Raw genomic sequence first — 16,046 nt, 5'->3', positions numbered from 1 at the left:
AGCTTAAATTGCTATCAGAGGATTTTTGGAGGATGGTGTTAGATTGAGCCCTGCGACAGACTGGTGACCTGTCCAGGGTGTCCCCTGCCTTCACCCGAGTCAGCTGAGATAGGCTCCAGCACCCCCCGCGACCCCAGTGAGGATAAAGCGGTGTATAGAGAATGGATGGATGGATGGTGTTAGATTGTGTTTCATGATAACACCAGAACAGCAAACAGACATTCCAAAAATGTTTTCCAGATGTTATCAGAACCTCAGATAATAAAATGCTTTCTGTAAAATGTTCCAGTAATGCAACATTTTAACAAAGGTAGAACATTTTGTTTGAAATTCTGAGGATTTTGTGAGGGATGTTTTGGAAGGAACCTATTGCAAAATCTAGAAAACATTCATACAGTGTTACATGATAGTGAATGAAGGAAGCTCTGAATGCAGCATTCTGCAAATGTTACAAGAAGAATATTTTATCATTCCTTTAAAGAACATTATTCTGCCTTTAAGAAGAACATTACAAGAATTAAACACAAACTCATCCCTGAAAACATGAACAGCATCAGTATATAATTGTGTGACTTTTTGTATCAAAGTTGACATTTTTGCGGTTTTCAGGCCTAAAATCAACATGGCCGCCTATAAACAAACACCACATGGTATTTTTACACAAAGATTCTTCTAAAATTTTATATACAGTTCAGTAAACTTGAAATTTAAAGTTATTTATAAAGATATTGTAGTAAACCTGTTGGCATGTCATAAATCCACACTTGACTCACACACTACTTTTATATTAAATAACTCAGAAAGCCTTGGAGTCTTGCCAGGCTTTTCTTCAGGAGGAAATGACATCACGTGGAGCAGGTCATGTGATCTGGAATTAACACACTTCTTTGAGAGGTGTTTTTGTAAGTATTTATGTTCTTACAGTACATAAATACTGAATGTTTTTTTTAAATTTTTAATAAAAAATGTATGCTATAAATATATATATGTATGTATATATATATATATATATATATATATATATATATATATATATATATAGATAGATAGATAGATAGATAGATAGATAGATAGATAGATAGATAGATAGATAGATAGATAGATATCATGGACTTCAAAAGTCCCTCAATTATATTTTGACCCACCAAAATTTTCTCACAACACAACAATGCTTGGTATACACTAATGAAAACTTAATTAGGAGTTTTATATTCCATTCTAAATCTCACACACTGGTCCTTTAACCGAAGCAGGAAGTAGCAGCAGTGAATCCTCTCGTTCTGACTCTTTCCTCTTTGACAAACATCCCAGTCAAACATTTGAAGCTCTCTCCGTCTGTAAAGTGACTCAAAACCTCCCAGTGGACGTTTCTGTGATGTCAAATGCTTTTTATCTTCCGGTGTTGGACGTTGTGAGAGTGTCCTGATCGAAGTATGGGAAAATTCAACTCCAAACATGGTGAGAAGTAACATTAAGTTGGACAGTTTAAAAAAAAAAAAGTATTCGAAGTCATTACCAACGCTCACTTCTCTCTCATTAACTGGACAGCTGCGAAACGCAGACAGAGTCCGGAAGGTAAGAGAGGCAACACGGAGACTGAATGTTTCAGAATAAATATTTTATGTTTTTCTAATGTTTATTTTTATGTTCTTCAGGTGTGAGTTTGGCTTCCAGTGTGCTGACCTGTCAGAGAGAGTTGGAGCGGAGCCACATCCACAAAACCAAACTGACAGAGGTAGAGAAATGGTTTTAAATCATATTTTGTGTACATGAATTCGTAAAAGCCTCATTAAAGCCATCAAAGATCTCGCGATGTTTGCTTTGGTTGTCTTTAACGCTGCATTGATCAGACTGGAAGCAGTGATGGATAGAAACCAAACTCAAGAAACCAAGAGTATGATAATTTCAGTCAGGTTTTATGTATTTTTTAAAAAAAGATAATGAAGTTAATTTAGACTCAGTATCCATTGGAAAGCATATTTAATTCATACCTAATCGCAATTTAAATATGCTTTAAAAAATCTGCTAAAGTAAAATAGAAGAAATGCATGTAAACAGTAGAAAAGAGCAGGTTAGAGACTGGTAAAACATCTGAAAAATAACAGATGCATCATATAATAAAATGAAAGTGCAGAAAAGTTTCAGTTGGATTTGTTTAAATAAGAAAAAGTGGCAAAAAATGATTTGGGGAGAGTTTTTCCTTCAACTTCAAGTGTAGACGGTGCAAAACATTTGTGATTTTTTTACTACATTACTTTTAAAAAATGACCAAACTTGACCATAAACTGATTAAATCTAAACACAGATCTATATTTGGTGTCAAATTTCTCTTCCACAGCATCCCAATAAATACAGCAGCATTAAACCAACAGTTATGTGCTCATAACTGCAGAAGAAAACACCCCTTAAAAACCCAAATACATTCATGAGCAGCGTCCTCACACCAGTTTACTGCAGCTTGATTTCAGATTGGGGGACAAACAGTATTCGCTCACATCTCATGGTAGGAGACATAAAACATGTTTGGAGGCGGCCGTTTATTTATTCTTCCGCCCTTCCTCCTCCATCTCTATAAAGAGACTTCTAAGCCTGTGATGTGCGACACACCCACCCCCTTCAGACAGCAAGGTCTTTATACCCAACTGCACTGAAAAAAAACCTCCACATCTGGTACTGCTTTCCTTCTCCAGCCAGACGGACTGTGAGGTCGGGGAGTGGGGGGAGAGGGTGAGGCTGTTGCATAAATGGCATCACATGTAGTTAGTTGGCATGTATGAAGAGTCCATGTTCAACGCCTGGATGCTTTTGAGGTGGAATGGCGCAACATATTTCAGAAAAAACGCTTTATAGCTGAAAGACTGGTGACAGTTCTCCTGATAAACACCCTGATTTAATGTGTGTAACCAGATCTTGTGGTGAAAATAAATCAAGGACATCTCATTTGCCTCCAAGAATCACAGGGTTGCTTTCAGAAACCGTAAATTCACTTATCCCAGCATCTTAAAATATGTCCAAGGTGCCATTTTCACTTCTCGTCAGCGCTTCTTCAAACGTTCTTGGGTGCAGCTTGTTGTTTTGAGGTTAATAAAGTCAGAGGCTGAGCACAGTATTTGTACAGTGCTACATGAAAGCTCTGGAAAGTTCTGCACTTTGGAAAAAAAACACTCTGCCAAGATGTTTAAAGGCTCTGTGGTGAAGTTTCTGCGCTCATTAATGGCACAGAACTTCCTGCGATTAGATTTTCCAGCCTAATATAGTTTCATCCTTCGTGACACCACTGCTGAGAGCTGCGAATGGCAAAAAAGTCTCACTGTATAGGTCATTTTATAATGTTTTCTAGCAGCTTCTGATCGCACATGAATCCTCTTTATGCATCTTTGGTGTTAATTTTTCCCTTAACGTTACTTTTAAGGACAGTTTTCAAAAAAACTGACACTAAAAATGTGTTTTTTGGAGTTAAAGCCAATCTTAAAACTTCAATCTAACACTGACATATGGACGCAGCAAAAACCCAAGTAACTACACGTTATTTTTATGTGTCTTTGGAGATATCCAGTGGGTAAAATGTGCTATGAGGGGAGAAAATGTAGGCACCTATACCTAACCGAATGTTTACATGCTTACCTGCCAAATAGCAGTGACTCAGGCTCAGGTGTCAACAACGAAACTTTCTGCAAACAACCACAAACCTGTTTGCTTTGCTATGATCTTTCCACACTATGTGGGTTGGTCTTTGTATGAGGAAGTTACAGCATCAGTAAATGTAGTCACACTCAAGAACAAACATCATGAGCACGATTTTAATCCCTCTAAGTGTCAGCTGAGTATTGTGTGACAAATCTAGGAGTGGTTAGTTTCAAGTTATAAGCAAACTATCCTGCTTGGTAGTAGTTTGAGTACAAACAGGTAATCCATACTGGAGTTCTGTTAATGTCAGTGTGTGTCTGAGTTTAGCCGTTGTTTGCGTTCACAGTGTGGATTTTGTGATTATATTTGAGCTGAATTCCTCCTTACAAGCCTATTATAAACCGAGGTGTGGTTTGTCCTGTTACTTCGAACTCATTTGTTGGTGTGATGAATGTTTGCATGCTAGTTTATTATTTCAGTGAGAAATGGAACTGTTCAGCTGCTCAAATGCATCAGTCTGAAATAGTGTTTTCTATCTAATTGGATTTGAGCTAATATGGTGTCCCAACCCATGATCCATTAGGAGTTAATGGATTTCATACCTCACAGTGATTTGATTATTTCTAGAAAGAAAGAAAGAAGGAATGAAAGAATAAAACAAATTGAAGAAAACAAGAGTGGCCTGATAGTTTTTTGTCTACTGTACATATACAACAACTGTTCAAGTATTTATATGGAAACAAAAAGATAAATATATATGTAGGCCATAGAGACAAAACATTCAGCCATTGTTCACCAGAGGCAGTGAGTCTGAGTTTCTGTAGGAAAGAATGCAGAAGGTTGTAGAGTCTCCAGAAAAGATCTGATTTAGTGACTGAGTTCAAGGGTCAGTTTCTACAGCAGGAAAAGAGCTGATATCTGTCCACATGTCAACACTTTTTAGCCAAAATAGAAGAATTATTGATGGAAATTTAGTGTCTCTGCTGAAGTAATTTTCAGGGATACGATTTAAAAACCAAAAATGATGAGAACAATGTAAACGGTGTAGCAGTAATGTCTTTAATCAAAGAGTGAACCTCCCATGAGTAAGACAGGTGGTTAAAGGTCCCCTCATGCACTTTACCTTAGTAACAGGTTTGAGCTATTTGGGGAACGTTATCAGGAAAAGGTGTGACGGAAGTTAAATTTGTGTGCAGATTGAGATGCATTTTGCAAAGATCTCAGTCCAGTCTGCAGAACTAAATGTTACCACCAGATCTCGCTCCCACAACACTTTCAGAAAATCATAAAGTAAAGAATCCTAGGACACTTGAAGTGACAGAAAATAATTCCTTTGAAAGATTTGTCCAAGACCAAGGTATGACGTTACTGTTTCTTCATGATGAGACAAGCGACAGAATTCATTGTACACCATATTTTCACCATAAATGCATGATGCGTGATGACTTAATACAACAGAGAAGGAAGCAGAGGAACAATGGAGTTCTGCCACAAACACTCCTTTCTGTTGCCTGCATCATCATTATCACTCTTTGGCGTCACTCCTCCTTTCAGTGGAAATCAAACCAAGCATCAAGCGTCACAGAGCGTGACAGGCAGAGAGAAGAGGGTGGAACACTGGTTGTATTGTGTTCATTTGAACATGCGTGTGGATATCATCTTATCTTTGTTTTTGATGCTCCTCTTCAACTTCCAAAGCATCAGTGTGACACCGGTACAGTTTGTCACTGGGGCAGATAAGAAATGTCTTGTTGGCACTGTGTTTCCTTGTTTTGTAGAACACTGTCAAAGTTTTTAACAGACTTTTTTTTAAAACAATTCCCTGATATTTTACAGATTTTCCCTGCTTCGGTAATTTACTAATAATATCCAGAGTTTCTTTTTTTTGCAGCTTTTTTTTTTACAGTGTGGAAAGAATTGTCACAGAGAATGAACACAACAATGAAGTGAAATATGTTCCTTGGAAAACAGACCCTGTTGAATTTGTTTTGCATTTTAAAATGAGTAATATTATGTCACATTACAGCAGTACATGTATTTTTTACATTGAGATTCAGTGACCAGGAGATTTAAGAGAGCATATTAACCTTCAGGTACAAGTCAGCTACATATCATGGGTAAGAAAAGGTCAAGAATATCAACAGTTTAAAGAGGAGAGGCCTCTTTGTTTTTCTTCTTTTTTGCTCTATTTCTGTGTTTTACTGCCTGTAATGTAAATTCACTGCTTTGTCCTATAAGACAGAACTGGTGGGAAACAAGCCACAGGCAAAATCCACAGGAGCTCAAACATTAAGCGTCATTCACATCTGGAGTTCTATCCACACACTCTGAGGACATGAAAATCACTTAATTGCTTCCTCCCTCTCCCTCTCTACATGTGTGCTCTCTGGTTATTTGTCTCTGCTTTTTTCACAGAACTTGTACGTAGAGTTGAGGGAAAACAAATCGCACCATGACGGCAACCTCAGGGGTGAGTGGAGACTCCTGCACATTATACTGACTTTGTCCTTCGACTGTATGTAAATATGAAGAGCTTTTTCATTGTGTCAGTTTAGTGGATCATCAGAGATGTTAAAGGTTCCCAGGAGAGAAGGAAATGATGAAATTATCCACATCTGTTTTGTATTTGTGTGGGAAAGCTCCGACCTTTGGATGGACGGCTTTCACTCAGGTTTCAGTTTCCTCTCTGTGAAACATTCAGTGAAAACTGAGACTAGGTTACTTTAAAATGCACAATAATTAGACCTGACTTAGAGTTTACTAAATAACAATGATTACAGTGAAACTTTATGTGCTGTTTAGTGGTTTTGCCACCAAAGGAGATACCTGGTAGAAAGAACAGCTTCAGCTTCCAGATCAGGAAACAACCAAAGAAGAGGAATGACCATCCTGCTGTGAGTGTTTACAGTCGCATCTGACAAATAATACATTTAATTTGAATTTAAAATGTCTTAGCATTCTGATATGTTTGTGTTATATTAGATGTGTGTGTACATTGTGTTAGTTTTAGTCCACATGGTTTAATTCATGCACATATAAATGACTGCTATCTCCAGAAATACAGTTAGAGGAGCATTTATTAAAGTAGCTTCGCATAAAGCTAGAAACAGAACCTGGTGTAGTGCTAGTCGCCCGTCAACAAGATGGCAAGACTCCAACTTCTTGTTAAAAAAGTGTCAGTGCAAGCAAGCAAAATTGATTTATAATGTATATTTTATTCCACGTAGAAGCACAATGTCCGGCACAAAGCGTGAACTACCGTGGAAGTTACAGCTACAACATCTATGTGGATTGTGAGGATCAAACATGTAAACACAGTTAAATGAACAAATACTACGTGTGTTAAAGTCCAGTAAGAAAATCTATCTATCAAGATCAGCTCCCAGTCAGTAAAAATTGAATGAAAACCTTTAAAATAAGATCAAACTAAACAATAATTAACACCCTATTCTTGTTGAAGGTTATAAAAACATCACATAAATGTGCTTTTTTTCCAGTTTTTTTATCCGCACCGAAGTAATAAGATGTGAGTTAAAACCAGTTGGAGAAGTTTGAAAAATGTAAAAAAAAATTATTGACCAGTAGACACAAAAAGAAGTGTTTACAGTTAAATTTTAAAAGACAAGAGCATTTAAGCTCACCTAGTAATCCTTCACATAAGCTGCCATCAAACTGCACTTTTTACAAACCTGATCTATTGCGTTAATAGTGAGCTTTGGGGGCACACTTTGTTATGAAGCTGTTTGATGCTGAAGTATTTAGCTCCTGGTTGTAGCCTTTCATTTCACAGATAACAGTGGGAACATCACTGATCTCCTCATCTGCCTCCCAGCAAGAAAAGCAAATAAACATTTTAACGACTATGCTAGATGCACCAAATTACATGAAATGTTTCTTACATTTTCTTGTGTATTCTTACATTGTGTGCACATGCTGACAGGACACCGAGTGCGACGTGGTGCTGGAGGATGAGTCTCGGCAGGAGTGGGTCTTCACACTCTACAACTTTGACAACACTGGCAAAGTCACAAAGGAGGTAGCTTGATTCTTTGTTTTATTTTCAGCTCTCATAAATCAATTTTGAAGCATCTCCGTACACAGTATGCATGTCTGTGTTCAACAGGACATGTCCAGCCTCATACACTCCATGTACGAGGTCATCGAGGCATCAGTGAAGCAGCCTCATGGTGGCACCAGACCTCTGAAGATCAAGCTGGTTGTTACTCCCTCAGCTTGCTCAAGTAAACAGAAATTACAATTTTTCCTGTTGATTTAGGTGCCATAGATTTAATTTATTGATGATGTGATGACAGCGCCCTTCTCTTACTGAAAACAGCTGCAGAGAAAGAGCGGAGTGAACCTCAGGAGGAAAGAGGTCCAGTTAGAAGGATCTACTGTGCGGATGAAAACATAGAGCGCAGAAAACATTACATGGATCTAGCTGGCATTGAAAATTTTACCTCCAAGTTTGACAACACAGGTACAGAAACTCCTCCATTAGTGTTATTGCTGTGCATATCAATCATAAATACTTCACTCCCCAAGCTGGTGTATGTTTTTGTGCTTGGAAATACAGTTAAAGTTGTGTTGTTGTTGTTTTTTTTGATAGATTTGCCCTCTGCGGAGACCAGTCAGGCTCTTCAGCATCGCCTAGTGGCGTTCAGAGACAACTGCATGTCCCCCCAGTCTCCCCGAGGCCTCTCTATTGTTCACTCCTTGAAAAACAAAGCCATGCCAGCAGGGAGAGACAAGACCAGGGCAGAGGGAAGGCCCTGCAGGCTTCACGGCCAACACTCTCCTTCAGAGTGTCCTCCTGCTCAGACTCACCCTCCAGCCTCCCACAGTGTCCTGCAGCGTTCCCACAGCAGGAGGCTTCACTCCAGGGTAGCAGGAGCCGCCTCACCCCTCAGACACTCAGGCTTCGCTCAGCCAGGACGAGACAGGGACATATTTTCCAACCTTCAGCCTTCCTGTGGGGTCCCTGTCGCCCAGAGACACGAGCACCATCACCACCACGAGCATCATCATCATCACCACCACTACCACCCCTCATAACTGCAAATCACACACATATGAGACAGGTAAGAGAAGCTCAGCTAAACTGATACATACTCAATACCTCCCAGCTGGTCCTTAAATCACCTCATTTATATCATACTCAGCGTGTGGTGGAGTAGAGACAAGGCAGTTTCTAATGCAAACAAAATCCTGTAAGATATCTCATTAAATCCTTAGAGGTCAGCTCATTTGTTGTCTGAATGCCACTTTATCGAAGGTTTCATCACAGGTTTACCACCACTTCACATTATTTAGCAGTACATTTTCCTGTACTTATACTGGATATTGCTCATATTGTGACTAAAACAATGGATCTTAATCACCACTTCATATTAAGAAAATGTGACTTTTCTAGTAAACGACACTAAAACATCCTATAAAGGTGTTTTGTATCCTCACATGGTGACTTTTTTTTTAATTTTTTGAGCAAATCATGGAACAAATATTTAATGTTATAAAAATAATTTTCAAATTTCATATCAAAACCCAGGCAGCTTTATTATTTTTCTCTTCTTGATGGCGGGACTTTCTTGAAATAAGCTACACAGTCAAGGAAGATAAGTTAAAAATGATAATTTTTGATGTTAGTGAGACAAAATGGACGTCATAATGCCACACTGAGGTATCTTCAATAGAGTGAGGCCAGCAGAATGTATTGTAAATTATATATGTGTTGACTATAACATTTATAGATATTAGACCATGATGCATTGCTAGCCAATGTTGCATAAAGCAAACTGGTAGAAAAAATAATTAAACAGGAATTGAAGATTGAATCACTTCATAATAGCATAGTTGTTTAATTACATTAAACATCAAACGGAGATAATATCTCAGTTCAGGGCTGGCTTATTTGTGGATTATTCAGCTCAAGTGCAGCTTCACAACATAGTTTTGTAAACAGTGAAGGGAAGCTTGTCTGCAGCACTCAGAGGTTGTCTCAACTTATCTCCCTGGCAAAATTGCAAATAGACACTGTGTCCCACGAAGGACGGGAGACAGCTGCTTCTATTAATACCCTCAGTCAGCTCTCTTTACCTACCACGAGTTCCCCATGCCTTGTTCCTTTCTCACCACAGTGAGCCTGGTTCCAGACAATAACAAAGCATCCCGACAGACAGCAACACAGAAGATCAACAAAGCAGCAGCAGCTCCAGAGGAGGTAAAAGGCTGAAACTCAGAGCTGTTTGAAAGCAGCTCTCAACAACCAACCCAGAGACTCACACATCTGCTGACACAGAAAACATGAAGTCCCTGCGATTCCTCGCTGCTGAGGGCTTCATCCAGACTTGTCCGAGTGCTCTGGAGAACCTCAGCTGTGTGCCTTTTAACCTCTACCCGCTCGTCTTCAAGGCCTGCTACCTCCATGAGCAGGCCGACCTGCTACATGCTTTGGTCCAGACTTGGCCTCTTCCTGAGCTCAACCTACAAAGACTTCTGGGAAAGACAGTCGACTGTGAGTTGGATCTCACCTCCTGCACCTGCCGGCTTTGTCTGGTAGCAGTTCTGACTGGCCTGAAGGTACCTGAATGGTTGTGATTATAGTGTGTTTAACCCTGGTGTCATCCTGCGAGTCAAAATTGACCCGTTTTAAAGTTTAAAATTGTGTGAAAAAAAAAATTCACAGTGAAAACTTCCACATGTTCAACATTTTTGGGAAATTGTTGAACATTTTTTGTGGGGGAAAAAATGTATGTTAAAAACAATATTTCTTTAAGAACAGTCACAAAGAAATCAACCAAAATCCACTGAAATTCATTGGATTTTGGTTGATTTTTTTGTGTGAATGTTCTTAAAGAAAATCTAAGTTTTACTGATATATATGGAATCACTTTAGATATTTTTAGGATTTTTTGGAAGATATTAATTTTTTTAATTAATAAAAGTTTAATTTTTTAACTTAAGGAATTTTCTTCCTGAAGATTTTGCATTTTTGTATAAATTTGTGGAATTTTTTGCTGAATTTTTGGATTGTTTTCAGACAAGGGAACAATATTTTGTTGTGCCATAAATGAGGACAACAGGAGGGTTAATCTTATTCATTTTATTTTCATGTCACAGTTGAAATTTTTTGTTAATTCCTTTAAATTGTCTTCTGTTAACTAGATAATTACTTTGACAGACTTTTCAATAGTATTCCCTTGTTTTCTAAGGATTATGTGCTGTCTCCTCCAAGAACTTATGCCAAGAACCTGCATGTGGTGGACCTGACTGCCCTTAAGGACATTGAGCAGCAGACCTGCCGCTGTCGGTCCACGCTGGGTCGATGGGCGAGAACCCAGCTCCTGACCCAAATGTGCTATGAGACCATGGTGGCCATGCAGGCCAGTGATGTGTCCCGATCCGCCTTTGAAACCTCCATCGACATCCGTCTGAACGGCTTCGTCACCGGCCGTAACTACGAGCTGGTGGCTCAGGCCTTCTTGCTCCTCCGCTACTGTCCTCTGAAGCTTCGTTTTGTCAGTTTCAGGGCTGATTCTCTCGCTCTCAAGCAGCTGTTCTACATTCTTCGCCTAGCAGAGCCTGAGTCCATCACAAAGCTGGAAGTGGTCCACAATGTCCCCCTGGAGGCCACACATCTGGAGGTGCTGCTGTCCAGGGTGGAATTCCCTAAGTTGCAGTCTCTAACGCTGCCAGCCGGGGCCCTGGATGTGAGGAGGCTGAGCTCTTTAGATGGGGATCTGTTGGCCACCATTGGCAACCTGCTGGCACAGCTGAGCAGCCTCACCGAGCTCTATGTCGGATTTTCCACTCTCACTGGACACCTACGAAGGCTGCTGAAGTGAGTAAACAGACAGACAGATAAAGAAAGACAACAAGGTGTCCTCCTTTGTCTGCGTCTTTATGTAAGTGAGGTGACGAATGCTACTGATGGCTTTGATTTCCATACTTCATGCACCCTGCAGCATCAAGAGATTTAATATAGCTCACAATAATCGCCTTTAACCAGCGTCACAGCACATTCCAGCTTTAAGGCTCGTGTTTAACAGTGGAAGGTATTTTGTTGTTAAAATTGCTGACATGTTGCCAGACGAAGGACAAACAGGTGCAGGTCAGCCTGAAACTGACAGGATAGTCTTCACAGGTCAAGTTTAAATAGAACAGGAGTCTAAACAACAGAGCTGTTATAGTACGGCATTTGATTTAGGTGATTTGAATTTTAGAATGTAGATGGGGGAAATGCTGCAGAATAAGACTTGGAAATAAGCTTTTCAAATTTAAGTATTTTTACCAAAATACCAGAATTAACAAACGGATGATTACAATATAACAGAACACTGAAATGTTCTTAAATCTTCACGATAGAAAAGTGTGCAACTGTGCTAAAAAGAAATGTTGGGATTCGATGATTTCTGGTTCTATAAGCCTTTCATTCAACACCAGGCCATTTCCACTCACCTCTGTTTCCTTTATCCAGTCCTCTTAACACACCACTGCAGTATTTGGAGTTGGCCAACTGCTGCCTGAACCGTGTTGACATGACGTACTTGGCCAACAGCCTCCACAGCGAGTCCCTGGTTCACCTGGACATCAGTGGACATGACATCTTTGGCTCTTTCTCAACCTCCGTCCTCAAACTGCTCGGACGTTGTTCCACAACCCTGGTGAGCCTGACCCTTGAAGAATGCAACATAGAGGACGAGCACGTTGACGCCTTCATTAGCGCTCTGACTCTCTGTCAGGGTCTGGAGGAGCTCAAGCTCCTGGGAAACCCTCTGACCTCTGCTGCCCTGAAGAGATTATTCTCCACATTATCTGCAGGGTTTCCTAAGTTAAGGTACATAGAGGTACCAGTGCCTCGTGAATGCTACTCCGAGGACGTCACTTATCCTCTTGATGATGCGGTCTTGCTGCGGTACAACAAGGAGCTGTTTCAGGAGATCAAGAGCCAGCTGATGGGCATCCTGGAGGGAGCTGGAAGAGGAAGTGTGGAAGTGTGTACTCCTCTCTTGGGGTCCTATGATCCTGACATTCATGAAACCAGCAATGAGCTGGGGGTGTCCATGTTGAAGTCTTTTAATACAGTCATTGGGAATTTCATCAGTACAATAACTGATGTGGACAGCAGGAGATCACAGGCTCACAAAAATGACTGAGGCTTCCTGTAGAAGGATAAAAGAGCTGACAGAAAAGTCTTGAGCTCAGATTTTATATAAATCTGGACATGTGTAAAGCAGATCTTTAGAACTTATAGAAATGTTGTATGTTGACTGAGGGGGCCCCTGGACAGTTTGTTAGTTGTGAGGATGTGTTCTTAAGCTATACTCAGCTGTTCCCTCTGGTCTGTGCTTGACTAGAGGCCTAGACTGTGAAAACAGATTTATTGAGCCAGGTTTATTTGGCTATAGATTAACATCATACATGCAGGAATTCCATACTATATGATTTTACTACACTATTGCATCATAGGATCCTTATTTTCTTTGAACACCTCTTACAGTCTGTAAAGGACATATGCAGTGCAGATAGATGTAGGTACCTTTATGGTTGTTGGTAACTCGGATATTTTGTTGGATATATCTATTGTACATGTTCTTATGTCAATATTCCGATTTAAATTTTGTATATAACCTGATTTGTAAACAGCACAATGCAACATGTTGTATGCAGCATACAAATGTGTTTCACTTTGTCATACCAATAAATCAGATCTTCACATAGCCCACTGTCCATTACATAAAGTGACACATCCACATCTTCCAAAATGTACATTTCTTTAATGAGCACTATCTGATATAGGTTACATTTCAATTAAATATTACACCAGAGGACAACCATGCATGAACCGAAGACCAGATTAAGAGATGTGATTAGAAATTTTTTATTTCTTCATCCACTCTTCTTTTTCTTTCCTCTCACGGATCACCTCATCCAGATACGGTGTCAGATAACGGATGTCCTGTGGAGAAAATATAAGAAGAAAAACATGACATTGTCAAGTGAAATTAAGATAAATCATTGCTGAAATCAGGTAAACATGATGAAAAATCCACCCAAATTCAAATGAAATAGCTCATTTAAATTTTCCAGTGCTTAAAAGTTGTAACTTTCTCTGTTTTAAAGTTGTATAATGTCAGACTTTGCACTGAGTTTTCAGCAGGTGAATCATTTTAAAGTAAGTTTGTAATATACAAATGATTTTGCATCTATGCGTACCATTTACAACATAATGAAAAGCAATGCTCTACATCATTTTTCTTAAAATCTGCTCATGCGAATTTACCTCCTCATATTTCGTCCACTGGTCCTTAGGCAGGATCTGATGCTTCATGGAGAGATCCAGGGCCCTCTTGATCCTGAACACCCTGTCGTTATAAACCCCCTCTGGAAGCCTCCTGATGGCCTCTTTAACATCTGCATCCTCATATATTGTGTCATCGCGCATTAAACCTGAAACAAACAACATGTATGCTAGAATCAGAAAAAAACAATGACAGTCTTATAAGATTGTAGACTGAGTGTTTGTCCTCACCGATCTTGTTGAAGCCACACATGTTGTAGTACCATTTACGGACCCCACCCAGGAGTCGGCCCGCTGCTACTGTGAACAGAACATGAAAAACACAGACAGACACAGGGTCATTCAGGCTGGACAAACTTGACTAAAGAGAGGAGCAGATTGTACAGTTATCTACAGATATGGAGAGGAAGAAACAGGGATACAGTATGCCAGATAGAGTAACACAGATTTATGTTGGATATGCATGAAATTTTAAGATGACAGCACATTTCGATAATGGTACACCATATAAACAGTTGGCTTGATCAAAAAGTACACAGAAAATAGATATAATTTAATCAGTAAGATTCAGTAAAAGGCAACTGGAATACTCTTTTCGGTTCACCTTGGGTTTTCTAATATTGGGTAACATAATAGACTTTGCATGACGAGCAATACACTACTTGTCTACAGTTAACATCTTTAGACGCTCCGAAAAGGCAGAATGAGCAACAACAGGAAGGTAACCTCAATTAACTTCTGCAGCTAATAAGCTAACGCTAACCAGACGACAACCAAATATGTGTACTTTACAGCATAATAACAGCTGAACGCGATAGCAGTTATTTTGTAGAAAATTGTAAGACTTTCTCTCGCCAAGCAGGTCGTAGAGGAGTTACAGATTCTAAAATAATTATCATTTTATTGAGTAGCTCCACCGGGGAGCGCTGAGCTAACATTAGCATCGGTTAGCAAGGGGACAGTAAAGGACACACAAGTCAAATGTATCAAGAGATATATTCAGACAGAAAAAAATAAAGATAACACAAAGTTATCCATCATATGTTTATAAACGGTATGACAGAACAGTCTGACCCGAACTTTAGCGAATTTAAACTGAAAATATCAAAAAGTTGCGATGTTCTCTTACCCGGTGCCCTCGTCGCCATGTTTACCACTGAGGATGGCCGCTGTGCATTGTGGGTAATGAGTGTCCTGGACATTAGGCAATTCACGTTAACGTCATGACGTAGAAAGCTCACTAAATCAATAAGGATATTTATTTTTCAACACTCCAACATTATATACAAAACGAAAACAAAATACACAGCATCACGCTGGTATTCATAAGAGTTTAGGTTACATGAGCAGGTCGCGTTTTGGGCATGTACCTTTACAATTAAATTAGAAAAATATGTAATATATACACTCAACAAAAATATAAACACAACACTTTTTGCTCCCATTTTTGTGAAATGTGCAGTTTTATCACACAACAGCACAATGCCACAGATGTGGCAAGATTTGAGGGAGCATGCAATTGGAATACTGACAGCAGGAATGTCAACCAGAGCTGTTGCTTATGTATTGAATGTTCATTTCTCTACCATAAGCCATCTCCACCATTTCAGAGTGGCCTTTTATTGTGGGCAGTCTAAGGCACACCTGTGCACTAATCATGGTGTCTAATCAGCATCTTGATATGGCACACCTGTGAGGTGGGATGGCTTATCTCAGCAAAGGAGAAGTGCTCACTATCACAGATTTAGACAGATTTGTGAACAATATTTGAGAGAAATGGTGATATTGTGTATGTGGAAAAAGTTTTAGAGCTTTGAGTTCATCTCATAAAAAATGGGAGCAAAAACAAAAGTGTTGCGTTTATATTTTTGTTGAGTGCATATTTTTTCATTCTAGTACAATATAACATTCACATGAAATAGAATTAATTGAATAAATGTACTTGGATACATTAAACCACTAAACAGATGAATTCTTACTCCTCTCAAACTGAGTATTACTTTAAGTGTCTTATTGCAGGCAGTTTTGAAGACTTAATCATTTTATAGACCGGCTTTGAGTTAAAGTAATTTCTACAAACACGTTAGACTGAGCATATCTACAGTCAGACTGGCTGCCA

The 16,046-nt window shown here is 39.3% G+C and overlaps 3 protein-coding genes across 4 annotated transcripts; 2 read left to right on the top strand and 1 right to left on the bottom strand.

The window, feature by feature from the left end:
- Positions 1-1,312: 1,312 nt before the first annotated feature.
- On the top strand, positions 1,313-9,910 carry LOC110956676 (protein naked cuticle homolog 2). The gene is made up of 10 exons (XM_022202308.2): positions 1,313-1,458; positions 1,549-1,575; positions 1,656-1,735; positions 6,043-6,097; positions 6,430-6,521; positions 7,568-7,663; positions 7,751-7,868; positions 7,964-8,107; positions 8,237-8,708; positions 9,765-9,910. The coding sequence occupies exons 1-9, from the start codon at positions 1,434-1,436 to the stop codon at positions 8,680-8,682; spliced, it is 1,083 nt and encodes a 360-aa protein (XP_022058000.2). The 5' UTR covers positions 1,313-1,433; the 3' UTR covers positions 8,683-8,708; positions 9,765-9,910.
- Positions 9,911-9,928: 18 nt separating this feature from the next.
- lrrc14b (leucine rich repeat containing 14B) lies at positions 9,929-13,123 on the top strand. Its single transcript, XM_022202298.2, has 3 exons — positions 9,929-10,206; positions 10,839-11,467; positions 12,104-13,123. The coding sequence occupies exons 1-3, from the start codon at positions 9,931-9,933 to the stop codon at positions 12,780-12,782; spliced, it is 1,584 nt and encodes a 527-aa protein (XP_022057990.2). The 5' UTR covers positions 9,929-9,930; the 3' UTR covers positions 12,783-13,123.
- Positions 13,124-13,383: 260 nt separating this feature from the next.
- On the bottom strand, positions 13,384-15,143 carry LOC110956678 (cytochrome b-c1 complex subunit 7). 2 transcript variants are annotated; one of them, XM_022202311.2, is made up of 4 exons: positions 15,057-15,143; positions 14,159-14,227; positions 13,910-14,076; positions 13,384-13,585 (listed from the first exon to the last, which is right to left on the bottom strand). In XM_022202311.2, exons 1-4 carry the CDS (start codon positions 15,127-15,129, stop codon positions 13,508-13,510), a joined length of 387 nt encoding a protein of 128 aa, XP_022058003.1. In that variant the 5' UTR covers positions 15,130-15,143; the 3' UTR covers positions 13,384-13,507. The 2 variants fall into 2 exon arrangements, with proteins under 2 accessions (XP_022058003.1, XP_051811840.1); XM_051955880.1 differs by having other exon boundaries at positions 14,159-14,224; positions 15,057-15,108.
- Positions 15,144-16,046: the final 903 nt, after the last annotated feature.

This window comes from Acanthochromis polyacanthus, chromosome 11 (genome assembly GCF_021347895.1).
Source record: "Acanthochromis polyacanthus isolate Apoly-LR-REF ecotype Palm Island chromosome 11, KAUST_Apoly_ChrSc, whole genome shotgun sequence".
Classification (NCBI taxonomy): Eukaryota; Metazoa; Chordata; class Actinopteri; family Pomacentridae; genus Acanthochromis; species Acanthochromis polyacanthus.
Note: the sequence above shows the minus strand (reverse complement) of the source record. Positions and strands in the feature narration are given on the sequence as shown.